Raw genomic sequence first — 19,573 nt, 5'->3', positions numbered from 1 at the left:
TGCCTTAAAAATATGGTGTTTTAGAGTCTATCATAAAGCCTTTAAATTTTCCTAACTTGACAACTTAACAATGTTCTTATAGTTTGTTCTTAATAATTCTTTGTTCGTGTAATTTTTAGTCAGATTTCAAACCTCTCTTCGTGTCTTCTCTTCACCTTGACAAAAAAAATTATGAACATTTTGCATGATGTCTCACAGCAGAGTGTATGTTCGCCAGAAAAGAGAACCAAAATTTTGTGACTTTTCCTTTAAGTTGATTTGACCGAAACAATTTTCAAAGCAAAAGACACGGAAATTAAAAAATTAGCCAGATTGAATCCTGCATATTGTACACCACGAAAATTAGATTATACATTAGTTATGAGGTATTTAGATAGTTTAGATTATATTATTGGAATATTTTTTGGAAAAGTGAGGTGATTTTTCACATTACAGTTGACGCTCTCTAATTCGATCTACAAGGGGAATTGGATTTTAATCGAATAAGGGAGCTTATCGAATAAGGGAGCGTCGTTTATGAGTTTCCTGTTGACGGGGACTTTAAATTTGATCGAATAAGGGAGCCTATCGTAGAAGGTCGAATACACGGGTTTCGAATTAAATTTTTGCTTAGCTTTAGCTTTGATCCCATGTAAATTTGCACGAAAAATATCAAGTAAACAGAACGAAAATTGGCCGTGTATCAAGCAATTTTAGCTCATTTTTCCATTTTGACAGACTTTATGGGTCATTATGAAAACAAAAAAAAAAAATTAAAATAAAAAGTCAATCGTTTAATCATATTTCTTTTATTGAATTTAAAATAGAAAAACATCTTTTGAATGAACACCTGGCTTTCAAAAGAGAAGAAAGGAAATCTATCAACCTTTTATAAAGCATTTCCCCTTATCGCTCCTTTTATTTACTTGATTTTTTCTCTCGCGCCAGATTTAATTCGAAACCCGTGTATTAGAAAGAAACTTTTTCGCTAGAGGATGAGCAGAAGCCTACTGTCAGTCGGAACCACTACATAGAAATGGCAACTATTGCCTTAACGGGAAATATTTCCCGAACGGGAAGGTGAAAATAACCCAAAAAGGAAACTGTTTCCAGATTGAAAATTTCATCACTTTTCTGTTTCCCGTTTTGGTCAAGAACTTTTCATTGTTCCCGAACGGGAAGTTGAATTTTGTAAACAAAGCAGATTTTTGTTTCCCGATCGAGAAGAAGTTTTCAAATAGGGAAGTTTTTAATTGAGAATGGGGAAAGTAGAATTAAGAAGCGATTACCCGGTGGATTTCTTAACTACCCAGTGAAAGGTATTTATTTACCCTCTTTTACAATAGGCATCAGTTATTTACCTTCCACGACCATTTCCGGAGTGCGCAGAGGTCACATTCCCGATCGGGAAACTGGTTAACTTCCTGATTCGGAAACTCTATCCATCCCGGGAAGTTTTTCACCTTCCCGTTCGGGAAATATTTCCCGTTAATGCAATAGTTGCCATTTCTATGTAGTGGTTCCGACTGACTGTATATCCTTCATACCTGTTTATAATCAGTTGCGGATTTTGTTAAGTTTTGCAACATTAGCACATTAGCTCAGTTATGCTGAGTGGCGGCGAGAAGCAAAAAGTGACACTCTACTTTTTATCCACATTGTCATACTAAAGTAACTAAAGTGTCATATTTTATTTCCAGTGTTTAATGTTTGTTTAGACAGGCATTATCATTACTTACAAGGGTTTAGTATAAATAAAGAAAATCTAGCAAAAAAAATTCAAGACAGGTCAAAAAGGAGATCGGCTAGCTTTAATGCGGTCCTAGCTTGGAAAAATTGTTATACGAGAATAAACCTGCAGCAGCCAGAAGAATTTCTTGTGAGATATGGAGCTGATGAACCTTGCAAACCGATTGGCTTCCTGGATATTTCTGTTCTCATTTTTTCTTTCATCCCTGGAAGCAGCACCCTTTATCAATTGTAGTAAGTATGACAAACCTTGAAAATTTCTTTTTGAGGCGGTTCAGTATATGTCATGAACATGATGCGAATATCAGGCAATATAGAAACTAATTTTGGTGATTCAAAAATATTTCTAAATCAGATGAAAAATGAATGCTGATGAAAAAGATTTCCGGGTAATCAGTGGATATTAAAAGAAAAAAGGGGGTATTAGTATTCACCAAACTCGCCCAAATTTTCCTCTTCTAAGATATTTGAGTATATTCCAGAAGCAGCCAACGAGCCCATTTCCCCGAAATATCTGTTTCCCTTTTCCAGGAGAGAGCGTTTTTTGAAAAATGGGGAAACAGATCCGATTTTCTAGGAAATTTAGAAACTAATTAGTGGCGAATCAAAAATATTTTTAAACCAGATGAAGAATTAATCTTGTCTTGGAAAGAAAAAGATTTTTGGGTAATCAGGGGGTCGCTATTTTTCAAGTTGGCGATAAACCAGTTATCACACTTTTACTAGTATTATATATTGGATATATTTTTCTCGTTCAGAGTTTTCTATATTATGTATAATTTTTTACATCTTTTTCTATATTACGAAAAATCTGAACTCGAAAAATAAATCCCATATTGTACTCGGTACTGGGTGCGATAACTATTAAATATTCGAGTTGGCAAAATATTGATAGGATGAAACTCTCTAAATAAGGCCCTGTCTAGTTAGCCCGGTTAGCCTGAAGATATTAAAGAATACTTTAATCGAATTAATTTCCCCAAAATTTTCTAGATTTATTTTCACAAATGAGCATTTTTCGACCTCTCATGCGATTTCGCGAGTTTTATTCAGGCGAAAAGGGCAAAAATTCGGGAAAACGTGAAAATCTCGCAAAAATTTATTCGATTAAAGTAGAGTCTGACCATTCCGCTAAACCGATCATAAAATCTCTGATTAAGGAGTTTGTTTGCCAGGACGTGAAACTACGTAACTCTACGTAACTTCTTTACTCTGGGGTACCTAATAAATGGGGGGGGGGGGGTGTAAAAATACTCAAAACTTAATAAGCGGGGGGGGGCTGAATACCATATTGGTATATATTTTCGCGTGTTACAAATTTTCGCGGGTTTTTGGTGAATTTTCGCGAAATTTAATACTGTTTAAATTTTTCAAAATTACAAAATCGCGAAATTAAATACACTTATATTTAACGACGCTAGAACGGCATTACAATGACTTCTTCAGTTTTTGACGTCACGGAACATCTGGTACACTTCTTTCGCGTATCCGTGGTAGCTGCAAAACGAAGAACGTTGTGTATGCAGGAGTCTGCTAAATTACGTGGGTTACGTGCGTGTCGTGGGTTCGTGGGTTCGTGGGTTCGTGCCCTCGTGGGTGTTCGTGGGTTAAAATGTCTCGTGGGTTCGTGGGTTCGTGGGACAAAATATCTCGTGGGTCCGTGGGTTCGTGGGTCCAAAAAAAAATCACGTGGGTTAAAATTGCTCGTGGGTTCGTGGGTTCGTGGGTCAAAATATCTCGTGGGTCCGTGGGTTCGTGGGTCAAAAAAAAAATCACGTGGCTTGAAATTGCTCGTGGGTTCGTGGGTTCGTGGGTCCAAAAAAAATCACGTGGGTTCAAAAATTCCAATAATTTTCCAAAAATAAAAAAAAAAAATTCATATGGGTCATTGGGTATTTTTTAGAGTAGTCGAAAACGCTATCTACGACCTATAGTAAAGCAAAAATTGTAAAAGTTTAAAATTGAAAAACTTCCTCATTGTTCTTCGTTCTTCTCACCCTATAATTAAGTCAATAGTTTTTATGAGAAGAAAGAGCGAAATGGAAAATGTCAAAAAAACATTTCCAGCTGATCTGATTTTAATATTAATATTTCTACCGCTGACCTTAAAAAAACGAGTACTTCCATCGAAAGCTTTATAATATATATAGCCCAATTAACGTCACTATGAGGAATCTTATTTTTATCTCCCTATACGGTTTACCGTGCTCCTCCTACCACACAATTACAATTAATACAAGAGGTCACAGTCTTTTAAAAGAATCGTTTCATATTATAATTATTAAAATAAAAACATTTCCTGGGTATTTATAAAAAGTCATGTCTATTGGTTATAACATTAACAATTCTTCTTTATCAACTTAGCTGAAATACATGTTTTTTTTTTATAAGAACAAACTATATAAGAACATAAGGCTTCGAGGCCCAAAAATTTAAGAACATTCTAAGAACATTCTAAGGCTTTGGAGACTTAAAAACATGCATTTTCTTAAGAAATTACATCAAAATGCTCAAAAAATGCTGAAAATAAGAACATTTTAAGAACATTTTACGCTTCAAATCCAAAAAACTAAGAACATCCGAAGGCTTCGAAAATTTTTGACGTTCTTATTAAAAAAAACGTGTACGGACGGTAAAATTGCGCAAGGGTTTCAAATATCGAAACACGCGAATCGCAAAGAAATTTACAAAAGAAATAATTGAATCATTATTAAGTGTTTTAGGGTTTTAGGGTGGCGTCACAAGGTAAGAAAATTGAGAGTATTGTTCTTTTTTGTTTTACTCTTCATTTTTTTTGAGGAGAAGTGATTTTTATCACAGCAGACCAAAAGAGTGTCTTTTTCTTTTGAGTGAAGAAGGTTTTTGTAACGTTTTGCATTTTTGCGATATTTTTCAATTTTCGTGGCTCTTCCAGCTCACTTTTTGAGGAAACATGTCAGCACCAGAAAGCAGGTAAATATTTTTTATCTATTCATTTTTTTTGTTGTTGCTATTGCATTATTTTTGTTGCTAATACTGTAGAGTCTCCATAACTCGAACCTCTATAACTTGAATGTCTTCCTAGTCCCTTCAGGTAACAAACCCCTTATAAATAACTCTTTATTACTCGAGTTTTCCATAACTCAAATAAATAATTTCAATTCCCCGCGTCTGTTCGAGTTATGGAGACTCTACTGTAAATTCCAACTTATACACAGTTTATTTTTCATAAAAATCACGAGGCTCAAAATCTTAAGAATTTTAAGAATTAGTTAAGAATCACTCTTAGCCTCTATTAGTTTTATAATCAGCGATGATCTTTTTCAAAGGTACCTCTGAGTTTCAATCCACTTAAATATATTTCCCAATTTTTACATCGTCCTTGTATGAGTAAAACCGATGTAGATCTTGAAAAGAATTCAAAAATCGATCTTGAAAATTTAAAAATTGCGTAAGAATATTCTTAGGCTCGGCTCAAATCAGAAAAAAAATTAAAAATCGCGAGGCTTATCTCAATTTTTTTAATTCTTATATAAAAAATAAACTGTTTAATACAACTCTGTCTCAGTGGAACTTTTTTTAGTCAGCGGGAAAAATAGACAATGTATTGATTGTAGTGGGATTTTGAACTCTACTTTTACAGCATAAAAATCCAGTTTTCGCCTAAATTTATTTTTTCTAAGGGTCAATTTTCTGGGTTCCGGTCTGCGCGTACCCTCCAGGTGGGGAACATTGTTACAACTCACTTTGTAATAACTCCACACTTTGTAATATATAACGCACTTTGTAATACACCTTGACACACTTTGTAATACCTGACGCACTTTGTAATAAAAATTGACACACTTTGGAATAATTGACCTAACGCACTTTGTAATACACAGTTGACGCACTTTGTAATACAGAGAAAGCTGACGCACTTTGTAATAAAGAGAAAAGCGAAAAATCTTAGATCTAGAGCTAGCAGAAATTTAAAACAAGTTAAACCTAATCCGAGTTTAAAAGAACGATTTTTGAGTTATTTCAAGTTGATTAATCTAAATATTTGATTAAATTGGAGTTGATCTAAAGTGAGCGAGGACTTGTTCCTAGCCGAGCTGTTTAGGGGTTTAGTCTCAGCACACCAAGAGCCTGCCACAGTCCACTAAACTAAACTCAGCTTTCAAGCTCAATCTTGACCATATGCTCGCAATAATGTGTGATATAAAAATTGCACCGTGCAAAACGCTCTTGGGGTAATAAGATGCTTATTTTTGAATTTGGGAAAAGAGAATCCTGATTTTTGATTTTCGAGAAGACGGTTTCTTTGATTGACCGAAATTGGCGCCCTCATGGCAATAAATCTGTCCTTTAAACTTATAACTTATTACAAAGTGCGTTGATTTTTATTACAAAGGGCATCAGCTTTCTCTGTAACAAAGTGTGTCAACTGTGTATTACAAAGTGCGTCAGCTTTGTGTATTACAAAGTACGTTAATTTTTATTACAAGGTGCGTTAATTATTACAAAGTGCGTCAGGTATTACAAAGTGCGTCAAGGTGCATTACAAAGTGCGTCAAGGTATTACAAAGTGCGTCAGGTATTACAAAGTGTGGAGTTATTACAAAGTGAGCTGTAACATGTAAAATGTTTTGAAAATAAAAATGAAAATGAATAAGAAAAAATCCAACTTCAGGTTGAACTAGGCGTAACTAAAATTCGATTTTTAATTTTCATAATTTGCATAAAATTAATCGAATGTAATCGAAAATAATATCCATTAGAATTGTTTTCGATTAGTCGAACTCATCGAAATCTGATCGAATTTATCGAATTTACCCATCTCTGAGTAATTCGCTTGATGTTTGGATGTTCGATCATCGTTCGATTACTTCTATTACCTTTCGCTATGACGAGGGAGTTTCCTTCGCACTGGGAAAAGGGGAAGGTGGGGGAGGGGGGGGGGTCCACCGGGTCTGCGACTTTTAGTTTTGTAAATTCTTTATGTCACAGTATTAAAAAAGAACGAGTCTTTCTATTGAATTGTTCTCCATGGCAACTGCACGTTTATAAGTATGAAATGTTTTGTTTTAGGGGTTTCATTGTCAAAGAATATTCAACAGATGGCGTTGAAGAGATCATCATCCCGGGAGATGGCTACTGCATTATCAATTCAGTCATCCAATGCATGAGACAAAATGAAATGAAGATCATACCATCGTGTGATGGGTTACTCCAGATGATGAAATACGAAATACTGAAGAACCTCGATTCCTATGCAGCTTTTATTGAAGAGGATAGTGATTTTGTACAAGAGTTGGAAAACTATATTCAAAAACGAAGTTACGGAACAAATATCATTGACTTGGTTCTTTACAGCATCAGCAATACACTAGGATTAGTGATAAACATCTACGAACGTCACGGTGATAGATATAAGTTGTTCAACTTGAAGACCATCTACCCAAGAAATACGATTTCAACTATCAATGTCGTTCGACGTGTTGATCATTTTAATTCGCTTTCTTTTCGAAGTAAGTACTTGCTTCGCCTATACTAGCCTACCACAATAATTTAGCCAATCTATATCATAGGCTAGATCAGTTGAACTTTACTTCCAGGCAAAAGCTTTCTCTTAGCAGTCTTCATCCAATGAAATAGTTGCACTATAAGTTGATAAAGTTTTGGACATTCCACCACCCTGATACCGCAGTTACGTTTTCCCGAGGTTTCCATTGTACATTTTCTATTTATTGCTTAGATGAAGCTGTACTGCGAGACCGGAGAGATTCTGCAAGAAGCAACGGGGCTAGAGAAAGATACATGAAGAAAGGTATACATTGAACGACCCAGCCGATCTTTTGAAGATCTTGCTTTTGCGAATTACTTCTAGAGAGTTTGCATTTTAACAATTAGGCCACATGTACCCGGCATCCTTATCAAGAAGGCACGTCACTATTGTTATTCTTTCTGGCTTCTTCTCCTTTTATGCTGAGTAAACAAAAATAACGTTGTTCGTTATTTCATGTCCGAAAATAAAAAGTGGTCAATTTTCGAGTATGTAAAAAATCCTTTTAATTTATGCTCTTATTAGTAATAGATGGTGTTTTCGCCTTTGGGTAATAAAGTTTGCGCTAGAGCTCCGCATTATTGATATATCTATTTTGGTTCTAGAAATCGGTGATGTTGATGTGAAACCAGTCGTGCCAAACGAAGAATTTCTTGCAAGAGGTTAGACTACTTCTGATTGAATTTTGCCTTGTTGATTTTTGATGACACTGAGAGAAAGACCAGGTGCTCTTGACAGGTCCGCCATTTTGAAAAGTTCTCGAAATAGTGAATGGAAATTACTACTTATTAAAAAAAATACAAGTTCGTTCCTAAACAACTGAAATCCGGCTTACCGTTTTACAGACCGCCTAGACAAAAAAAAATATTGCCATAAGCTTCCAGGTCCTTTTATTTAGGCCCCCACTTAAATAACTATCAGAACCCAGTGCTGATCATACAACCCGGGATACTTATGGAATTTTCGAGTATGTAAAAAATCCTTTTAATTTATGCTCTTATTAGTAATAGATGGTGTTTCGCCTTTGGGTAATAAAGTTTGCGCTAGAGCTCCGCATTATTGATATATCTATTTTGGTTCTAGAAATCGGTGATGTTGATGTGAAACCAGTCGTGCCAAACGAAGAATTTCTTGCAAGAGGTTAGACTACTTCTGATTGAATTTTGCCTTGTTGATTTTTGATGACACTGAGAGAAAGACCAGGTGCTCTTGACAGGTCCGCCATTTTGAAAAGTTCTCGAAATAGTGAATGGAAATTACTACTTATTAAAAAAAATACAAGTTCGTTCCTAAACAACTGAAATCCGGCTTACCGTTTTACAGACCGCCTAGACAAAAATAAAAATATTGCCATAAGCTTCCAGGTCCTTTTATTTAGGCCCCCACTTAAATAACTATCAGAACCCAGTGCTGATCATACAACCCGGGATACTTATGGTATCCTTTTCAAACCCTCGAAACTCGAAAAGTTCTTAAAGGGTACAAAAAAAAAACCATAAAAAGTCATTGAGAGGGGTTCCAAAATCAGTCCAAGATCAGTTTTCTAACTTTATTTTGGACCCGTCACCTCGCTATAACCGAGCCCCCGGGCTAAAATGAAAATATTTCTATTCTAAGTAATTCATACTTTTTAGAAGACGAGAAGAACATTTGGCACAGAGTGTCTTGTATAAAAAAGTCAGGATATTGCAAACGAGGTGAGATAATATTTAAAACAAGTTTTGTAAGGCATATTTTAAAACTTTTTAAAAAACTTCTCGTTTCCAGAGAAATTTTTCTTAAAGCACCCTTTTTTGGGTGGTAATTATCTAACTTTTTAGACTGTACAGGGAGGGATTCATTTAATTATTTTGGTATAATTTATCCTTAAATTGATTTCAATCTGACACTAGTCTGATTTATTTTTCTCTTTTCCAGAGCAAAACAAAGAATCAAACCAAAAAAAGCCAATAGAAGTTCTGGTCATTTCAGGTATAATAATCAACTTTTTTTTAAGGACGAAACATAATTATGCTATACTCAATTCGCGTCGGAATTCTACTTCGCTGATATCAATGCTGAAGTTATTTAACTTTTTTTGCTGACTCTAATTGTCTTTTTTGTCTTTGTCTGCTAGAAATTTTGTACACGATTCCAAGTATAACAGTAAATGCATCGAAATAATAGACGGATCTTTCTGTGGTACTTTGACATCACAAGCTATCACTGACTCGTTTGGAAAAGCATTTTTGACTTGTATTTTCAACTACGCGAATTAACATATAAACTTTGATATGATCTAAGATCTGTCGACATAGTGAATGCGTGAATAGAATCACTATTCGTCGACATAGGTCGAATTAAATTTCGATTAGGCTTCACAGCCTTACTCAATATCTACCTTTATTTCAACAGATTCGGAAGACGAAGGAGAAACTGAGATTTTAAAGAAAAATCGTTTCTTTGCACTATCAAATGAAGATGGTAAGACGGTGTTTTACTTAAAAAAAAAAATTTAAAACTTTGTGATTAGCAGTTGCGTCGAGGCCATGTCAATAAAATAATTCTGCACCAAATTGTTACCTAACGTACTTTAACTTCAAATCACCGATAAAGTCATGTTTCTTACTTGGAGTAAAAAATCACCACAAAAGTCTGGGTTAGATCTTCCTTTCTGTATATTTTGAGAACTTTTGTAAGTGTAAGTGTAATATTTCTCCGAAGTTATGTAATTATAGTAAAAATACTTCTCTAACCATTTTAGTCCTAGATGGTTATTCGACAGATGAAAGCTTCAATATGAAACCCTTCGCTTCTAAACCAATGGGTAAGTTTTGGGAAAGCTAAACCCGATCTAACGTACTACCAGCTAAAGCTAAAGTTCTTTTCAAATTAGCTGTCAGTAAAATTACAAACGCAAATAACTTTTAATCGAGTTTGAATTAGATTGCGATTTTGTGCTCGTTGAAAAGATATTCGTGATATTAATATTGTCATGCCTTAAGGGAAGAAATTTTCGCGGGAATTTAATTTCGCGGTTGGTCAAATTATTTTTTTTCGCGGGAATTTAATTTTGCGGTTCATCGATTTTCGAAAAATTCGCGGGAATTTAATTTCGCGGTTGCAGGATATTTATGGCCAAAAGCGTTATTAAATAAGCCAAAATCCGGCAAAATTAGGCAAAATCCGCGAAAACCTTGAAATTTTGTTCCCGCGAAAATTTCTTCCCAAGGTACAAAGAAATGAAAAGAATTAGAAAATGAAGATGAAAAATGAAAAAAAATTCACCACTGAAGAGTCTTTTAGGTTAAAAATGTTCAGCTCAGTACGTCACTTAAAAAAAATGGACGTGTCTATGGTAGAAAATTTCAAATATACTGTAGTTTCATGGTGAAATTTGTTTTAATCGGGTCCGCGTGGCCACGAAATTGATAGCGCGGTTGTTTTTTTTGTCTTTTTGGAAAGCCACTCGCTCAATTCGCATTTTTTTCTAATGTTTCAGATAATCAAGCTCCGATTGTGATCCACGATTCCAGCGACGAGGAGTTTACTGACAACTTACACTCCCCTGCTGTTTGTAACGACATATTAGATAACGATATAATCTTAGAAGAAGATGGTCGTGGGCAGGTCAAAATCCCAAGAGTCGTATGGGAAGATCAGGAGGAGCAGGAAGTTGATAATATACCGTATAACATCGATGGCTTGTGTATTTACAAAGTCAAAGCAGATAAGCGTAGCGAGATTCACGAGAAGCTGCAGGATGGGAGAAGATGGAAACGAGACTCAAGAACTACATGGGCAGGCTTTGAAAGTGTTAGGTATAGAGATTGTTCCGGAGGATATACTTGTCCAAACATTGACTGTCCATTTTTCATCGAGTTCAAACACCCAAACAAAAATCGGTTTTTTTTTAAAAAGAAATCTCTTTGTGAATACTGTGAAGTTTCAGGATTCCACACATCATGTAATGCGAGAAAGTACACTTGCTTCCGTTCTGACACCGAGGTGGTGCTGTTTACCATGTTGGACTCCATACATGTGAAGCCAAAAAGAAAGATCATCGACCTGTATCTATTGTCCGAGATGCTGTAAAAAGAAATGCCAACGTCAGGCCACGGGAAATCCAAACAATGAGCATTGTCTCTGACTTGCGAGCCCACAAAGATTGGAGCGAGGTTACAAAAAATGCACGGCGGGTTTCGAACGTAAGGAATCTTTCCAACGAAAAGATTAAACAAAGAAAAGTTCTCGAGCCGCACGGAGATGGATTTGCCGGATTAGAAAATCTCAAAACTTATACAGACACTCGTGACCCTTGGCTAATCAAAACCATCGACATGAATAATGAACTCGTTTTCAAAACATCAACCTTGAGAATGAAAATTGCAAGGAATATGCAGGCTTCCGGTGACCACTTCCTGTCAAAGGAATATTGTCACTTCGACGGCAATCACAAGCGCGTGAAAGGTTACGTCACCCTTACTGCCAGTGTTTATCATCCAATGCTTCGCAAACAGGTAGTTTTAGCAAATATGAATTGTAAACATGAAGACCATATTTATGTTGCTTTATTTTGGAGGCACTTTAATGAGGCGTTTAAAGAAGTTAACAATTTGACAGAGAAATTCGATCCTAAAGGATGGGTAACTGATATGGCCGGAGCGAATGTCATTGGACTATGTCAGATTTACGGTGAAGATGTTAAGCAAAAGATTAAAACATGTGAATTCCACTTTAAGCAGTCCGTCGAGAGAAAAGTTAAAAAGTTAGGGGAACATGGCGAGGAATTCAAAAAGCTAGCCTACGGACTTCTTTTATCAAGTATACCAGAGGCGTACGAAAACGCTTTGAAAGAAATCAAGGCATTCGCAAAAAAACACAACGATTTAAACGACTGGATTTCGTGGTGGGATTTTCGCAAGGAGTATATTTTTAAAGCATTTACCCCCATTGACGCACCTCAAAGCAATCTTGCCGAGGTTGTCCATGCGGGATACAAAAATCGTGACCGCATGGGTGTAAGTTTACTCGAGTGCACCTTTTTTGACATTAGAGATAGTATTCTGTTAATTATAGATCTAGAGGACCTCGAAAAAGGCGTACATGAAAGTGGGTGTGGTCCATCAAAATGTTCGAGGGACAGGCAACAAGCATATAAAGATATCGCTCACGCTGAACGATTTGGAAAGGATATTACTGACTTTATGGTTGATTCTCTAAATGGTGAAAAACGGAAACCATTAGAACCGAATAGTGGATGCGAGCCACCACCCAAAAAACAAAAAGGGAAAGACAAGATGTTCCAGGGCAGACTTGAGAGTGCTAAAAAACTTGAAAATGTTATGAAGGTTAGAAAAGTTGTGAAACATTCAGTACTAAAAACGGAAGTACATATCGTTGGAACTTCGTCCGGCAGGGTACATTACAACGTTACAGTGTGTAATGTACCTACATGCACCTGCCCAGACTTTAAAAAACATGGGTCAGCCGTATCATGTAAGCACATTATATTTGTGTTTATTTTTATGCTTGACTCAGAAGAATTTTCCAATGTTCGTCACATCGGTGACGAGGATCTGAAAAACATCAATGCGAAATTTACTCTTGATGATAAATACCGAGATACACCCAAACAATCTGCCTCAACATCAAATAAAAGCCGGAAAGAAAATTTGGAAAGTCACCATCTGTACAATCAAGCTCAAGTATTTACCGTACACAAAAAAAGCAAACGAACCGCAAAATGTTCTGGCCATAGATGTAATAAAATTCTTCAGATTGGAAAGATTTGCATCAGAGTTGACGGGGCACTATCGGTCTTGTTTGAGAAACTGCAAGTTGTGGAGAGGACATTCTATTTCTGCGCGGCACATTCATGTCTGCTGCAATGTCCTAAGTGGTCTAACATCAGGCCACCTGCTGATACAAATGGTCTTGTGTTTGAAGATGGTTTAACTTTAGAAAATATTCAATTCTATGCTGATGTTTAGTAGTAGGCTAAATTCAAGCATTGAATAAAATAATTTCTAAGGTTAAAACATCATGAAATTTACAGGAAGGTGCGTTTCAAGTTATGGTAAACGGGAGCTTAATAAATTAAAAAAAGAGAGTTATCGTACAAAACTTCAAGGCCATTTGCTTCAAACGGTGGCCTGATTATTGTCTTCGTATTCTTGTCATTTTTGTCTTTTTGTGAAATTCCTTTTTACAGGATTAACCCTATTAAAGATAATTTTCTATTTTCTTTACGTCATCTCTTTACTAAAATCGCAATAACTCCTGATTAAAAATTTTTCAATTCTGTTATAATTTTCGAAAGTGAAAAGGTTTATTTCGACCTTAACCTTAAAAAACGCCAGTGCTTGTGAATTTGAGGATAGTATTTATATACTTCAGATAACTTTATAATTTTTTTTGACACAAACTTTTTTATATCTTTATAATACATTTATATCTTTATAATATATTTTAAAGGGATATTTTTATCTTTGAAACTGCTTGAAGAAAACAAAGAATTCTATTTAATTCTGAATCCACGACCCCGACATATCTTTCGTTATTTCCAATGCTCTTCAGATTTCCCAGGTTTTAAAATGAGCCTTTAACCTGCCTTAAGTAGACTAATGTTTTGGAAACTTTCGTTAAATTACTAAAATTTCCAAATTCGATAAATCACCAAGAAATTATGTATTCATCCGAATTTTATAAAAGAAAGGGATGGAAATTTGTTATTCTTATATAAAAGAATTCCTTTAGAAATTGTATATAGAGTCAGCTGGCCAGCTTATCAATTCACAAACAATTAGATTAACACAACATATTTTACAGAGAGCCATAATTAAATTATACACGCTCCATAACTCGTGAATACTCATAACTCGTATAAGGGAGGGGAAGTGTAAATGAATTGATTTGATATTTCTCTGAATGAGAAGATGATGGATCTAAGAATGAGGCCCGGAAAACCCGAGTTACAAAAACTCGAGTTACAAAAACCCGAGTTACAAAAACCCGAGTTACAACGAATGTGACGTCATAAGTCTCAAATTATGACGTCATAAGTGGACTTCTTAACTCGAAAAAGTTATTTACTGTTGTTTTGTAACTCGAAATATTTTTTTTAAATTTTGTTTTAGAGTTACGTAACTCGAAAATAACTTTTAAATTTTATTTTTCGAGTTACGTAACTCTAAAACGAAATTTAAAAAAAATATTTCGAGTTATGTTAAAGCGCAACCAAGTTGGCCAAAAATTCTAAAAAGCGCTTTTTTTCTTTTTGTTTACGAATGGGGTTTTTGATCTATAAAACTAAAAGTAGAGAGGAAGGGAATAAAATTGAAAGGGGACAGTAAACAATTTAATTTTCTGTAATTTTCTTGAAACTTATATACCTCTCTTTTGATGGGAATTTCTGAAGGTTTTGTTGGGTGAAGTAGACTAAAATCTAAAAGATTCGATTACTCGAAATACATTTTGTATTCCACAATCTATATTTGTTAAATTCAAATTCATTGTCCTTTCGTTAAAAGGGGGGCCCTTAAAAGCTAAAAACTTCGGTAGAACTTGTAGTTTCTTTAGGTTTTTCACAATTTTTTTAAGAATAAACCATACGAGAAGAGAAGGTTTTGAGGGCTAAAATAGTAACAATAAGTTAAGATCATTTCTTAACATTCCTCTTATGGACTCAAAAACACCTGAAAATACTCACCTGATGCTCACCTAGTGAAATAGAAACATTTTAAGAAAATTTTAAGGCTCAACTAAAAAAGCTAAAGATCCGAAGGCTTATTTGAATTTTTAGATGTTCTTATAAAAAACACAACACATATTTCGTTGAAAAGATTCTCGATTGCGCAATGTACAAAAGTAATATAATGAATTGTAATCGTTTTAAAATAAATGTTTAGAAGGTTGCTTGAAATATTTTCTGATTGTTCAAAATCATGTTTATGACGCCTGCTCTTTTATTCTATTATAATTATTGTTTTGTAAATTAGATCTTTTGACGCTGTTCTATCATTTCCGCTTTAAAACAAGTTTCTATTCTAATCAGATCTATTGATTCTTCTCTCGAAAGAAATGATGTATATTTATTAATAATATGAATTCTAGAATTTTTGGCCGACTTGGTTTCACCTGAAGATAACTCGAAAGTTCAAATAATGTACTACAATTTCAAGTTACGTAACTCGAAAAATGAAATTTAAAATTTATTTTCGAGTTACGTAACTCTAAAACAAATAAAAAAAAAAAAATTTCGAGTTACAAAACAACAGTAAAAAACTTTTTCGTGTTAAAAAGCCCACTTATGACGTCATAATTTGAGACTTGTGACGTCATATTCGTCGTAACTCGGGTTTTTGTAACTCGAGTTTTTGTAACTCGGGTTTTCCGGGCCTCTCTAAGAATAGATAAGAAACAGCGAAATGTAAACAATGCTTACAGCTCTCGCTGCTTAAAATATCATATCTTACACGATCTTACAGTATTGGGATTTTTGGAACATTTCGGACCAACGGAAAATTTTGGACCCACGGGAAAATTTGGACCCACGAGCGATTTTGACCCACGAACCCACGAACCCACGAGCAATTTCAAACCACGTGATTTGTTTTTGGACCCACGAACCCACGAACCCACGAGCAATTTCAACCCACGTGATTTTTTTTTGGACCCACGAACCCACGAACCCACGAGATATTTTGACCCACGAACCCACGAACCCACGAGGCATTTTAACCCACGAACACCCACGAGGGCACGGACCCACGAACCCACGAACCCACGACACGCACGTAACCCACGTAATTTAGCAGACTCGTATGCAGCCAGATGCAAGATCCATGACAAGTTGTACGTTGGTCACACAGGAGAAGCCTTGTCAACGCGTTTTTCAAAGCACCGCTACGACATTGGAAAGAGACCGAAAAATTCAGAGTTGGCAGAACATTTCCATCGCGACCACTCCTTTGCTGACCTTGAGGTGATGATCCTAGAAAGTGACTTTTCATCCTCCGCAGAAAGAGAACGAGCCGAAGATAAATGGATGTGCAGACTCCAAACTCTGGCTCCATCAGGTCTCAACAAAGACTGCCACGGATACGCGAAAGAAGTGTACCAGATGTTCCGTGACGTCAAAAACTGAAGAAGTCATTGTAATGCCGTTCTAGCCACTGACCTTTATATACCCTGGACAAAGCTTCTCAATCCCAGCCAAGCAAAATCTTTGATCGGAGTTTTTTGAAAATTGGTACCCTAATGTCGGCACTACTCGATAGCGGTGTAAATGCATCGAGAGCGCTAGGTCTACTTTTCCTCAAATTCTTTTGATGATGTAGCGGCGTTAGACGTTAATTTTTAGCATTGCAATGGCTTCTCCTTGGGTACCAATTCTAAAAAAACTCCAATCAAAGATGGCAGATATTGCTTGGTCCAGGGTTATATAAAGGTCATTGGTTCTAGCGTCGTTAGAAATTAAATACACGCGAAAAAATTTTTGTTAGTATTTTGTTAGTATTTTTACATCAAAAACGTTGTGTTTCAAGCAAAATCAATCTTTTTCTTTATATTCCCACTTTCTGAAAATACCTAATTTAGTGAATCGCGAAATTTAATACACGCGAAAATTTTCCAGAAGTCGGCAATCGCGAAATTTAATACACGCGAAACACTTTTTTTCGAAAAAATTTCGCGATAAAATTTGTAACACGCGAAAATATATACGAATAAGGTACACCAGAACATTATCCCAAAATATAATAAGCGGGGGGATATGATTGTCCTGGAGGAAAAATTTTTGAAAAATTAATTAGCGGGAGGGACGCTTATTAGGTACACCCGAGAGTATTTCAGTTGGTTGGTTGGGGCCTATGAGTCTGTCAAATTTTCTCATTCATATATATTATTCACATTCAGATGCTTCAGTCCCGGTGAAGATGGATTTCACCTTCGCAGACCCTATGGTCATAACAGTTGGCAAACCATTCCATGTCCTTGGTAGTGCTCTTGTTAAAGAAGCTTTTCCTGAACGATTCAAGATCAAACATAAAATGCAAAGAAAATTATTTGGTATTTGGTGGACTATCCCTTGTGTTGGTGAACATGATTTCGACCAATCAAAACCGTTCTACAGTTTGGATAATGTTGAAGAAAAACCATGGTAACTCGCATTATTTATTCAAGATTATGTTGTTTATCCCATTCGTATACACCCCTGTCTCAATTCTCGATTTCTCCTGTCTCATTAGCGTGACTCTGGTAACCCTGGGACGGGTGAAGTTCTTCTATTGCTTCCTTTGAATAAAACCTGAATGAAAGAAAAGTTAACGAGGGTTAGTTTGGTTGGTTAGTAGTTTCGCTAGTAACATTGAAAATTATCCAAGGACGTTGTTTGTCTTAGTAACATCTTACTGCTACTTTCAACTCTCTCTAATTCAAACCTCTTTTATTCGAATCTCCCTGTAATTCGAACTCCAATACCTTTTTAAGTAAGTAAGTTTGCGACCGCAGTCGAGGGCGACCCGAAGGCTCTCTTTTCGTATAGCTGTCTACCCAAAGTTAGGGGAGGGCGCCACTCCTTTCCCTGGATTTCTCCACTTACCCTTGATCCGTCTCTTTAGTTACTGAGCATCAAGCAGAGAGGCATCAAGTACCATTTTGGGAATCTTTGGTATGACCCAGCTGGGGATCGAACCCACAACCTTGCGCACCGTAGCTGGATGCTCTACCTTATATTTTTTTAAACTTGACTTGCCGATCGACTAATTTTAACTGAAAACAAAAGAAAGTAACAAAGAATAACAATTCTGAAAAAAACTTATTTTTGTAGTGAATAACAACATTCTTCATTCTCCTTTGACTGACAAATAATCCTACACGCAATTTTCAAAACACTCTTGAATATATTTTCAATATTTTTTTCAGTTACCACGAGATGCCGTGTGAGGAATTTCTTTACATGGGATTCAATGGAACTTGTCCTATACAGCCTGGCAACTATCAAAACTACAATCTCACCATCCCAGTACCATATTTCCCTGTTCCCTGGTGGTTAACCAGTGTGAGTAGACTATCTTTCCATACATGACCGGTAAAAGCCAGCATAGTCTCCTTTGAATTGAACCTTATCAGCCTTTATTATGCTGGCCCTTATTACGCCAAAGCTGATTTTTTCCTATTTTTATCCCGGCTCTAATTTAAGTCAGAACAATTACGGCGATCCTTATAACGAAAAAATAACGCCAATAAGGGCCATCGTACAAACGGTCGTGGGTCGTGATATTCTTTTCTTTTGTTGGTAGAAACTTTAAGTATGATTCGTAATTCGTTATGTAAGGTCTTAAAGATACCCCTAGAAGAGTCTCTGATACGCAAAGATTCTCTTATCATGCTATCCACACCAAAAGAGAATTTTTCCATCAATCACGCATCACGTGAAAACATCAGATCACGCCGCCCCACCAAAAAAAAACAAAAAACAATCAAACCATCATCTCTACCAACCGGAGAACAAGCTTGCAAAGTTTTTAGGACGTAGCATTGAAATTGCTGACTCAGCGCCACGCAGTCCGCTAGGGGGCCTCCTTAAGTAGCATAGGATGAAATTAACTGAGCTTTTAGCTATGAAATGCCTGTTTTTGGCTTTGGTAAAAGAGTAAAGGAAATTTACATGACTTCATAGGATTTCGTACTCTGTACCAGAGTGTATCGCCTCGTAGTACAGCCTCTGCGGCAATGAATTTTGCAGTTAGCTATAAATACTGGGTCTGTGTACAGACAAATTTCGTAGATCGTTAGAGGTTTCTTGACGGTGCGTTTCGAAAGCAATAACTAAATGCTAGATTCAATATTCAAAACTTGGTAGAGTATAATCTAATAGAAAAGAATCTTTCTGAGTAGATTTTAATCACAATTCTTTATGTTCGAATTTTTAGGGATGGTACCGAGCTTATATCGAGGCATACGACATGAATTTAGAGAAAATGTGGTTCTGTGGAAGTCTCACTCAATACTTCGAACAATCACATGACGATCAAAAGAAAATCTTATCCGAAATTGACGTGTAGAAGGGATGGCAAATATATTACCGTTAAAATTTTAGCATAATGACTAATAAATGGCTTCATGTGCCAGAAAGACACAGAGGTTCAAAATTTACATTTACATTTACATTTTTTTAAATATATTCATATCGTGATATTATTTTAAAATAAATATTTTAGCATTAAAACATATGAGTCCCTGATAATGGTCGAGATGAACTTTAAATGAGTCCCGTTATCTTTTTTATAAATGACAGAATCATAGTTGTTTAAGGTAGCCTAAAAACGTGGATAA

General features: G+C 35.8%; 1 protein-coding gene and 1 long non-coding RNA gene across 2 annotated transcripts; both read left to right on the top strand.

The window, feature by feature from the left end:
• The first annotated feature begins 1,812 nt into the window (after window positions 1-1,812).
• Window positions 1,813-19,504, top strand: LOC136820143 (ganglioside GM2 activator-like). The gene is made up of 4 exons (XM_067076384.1): window positions 1,813-1,962; window positions 17,153-17,396; window positions 18,161-18,296; window positions 19,171-19,504. Exons 1-4 carry the CDS (start codon window positions 1,866-1,868, stop codon window positions 19,300-19,302), a joined length of 609 nt encoding a protein of 202 aa, XP_066932485.1. The 5' UTR covers window positions 1,813-1,865; the 3' UTR covers window positions 19,303-19,504.
• LOC136820137 (uncharacterized) lies at window positions 9,656-10,789 on the top strand. The gene is made up of 3 exons (XR_010848531.1): window positions 9,656-9,718; window positions 9,999-10,061; window positions 10,737-10,789. It is a non-coding gene; the product is annotated as an uncharacterized lncRNA (long non-coding RNA).
• Window positions 19,505-19,573: the final 69 nt, after the last annotated feature.

The sequence above is a fragment of the Clytia hemisphaerica genome, unplaced genomic scaffold, assembly GCF_902728285.1.
Source record: "Clytia hemisphaerica strain Z4C2 unplaced genomic scaffold, Clytia hemisphaerica genome assembly, whole genome shotgun sequence".
NCBI classification, from domain to species: domain Eukaryota; kingdom Metazoa; phylum Cnidaria; class Hydrozoa; order Leptothecata; family Clytiidae; genus Clytia; species Clytia hemisphaerica.
The sequence above is the reverse complement of the archived record's forward strand: the minus strand, read 5'-3'. Positions and strand labels throughout refer to the sequence as shown.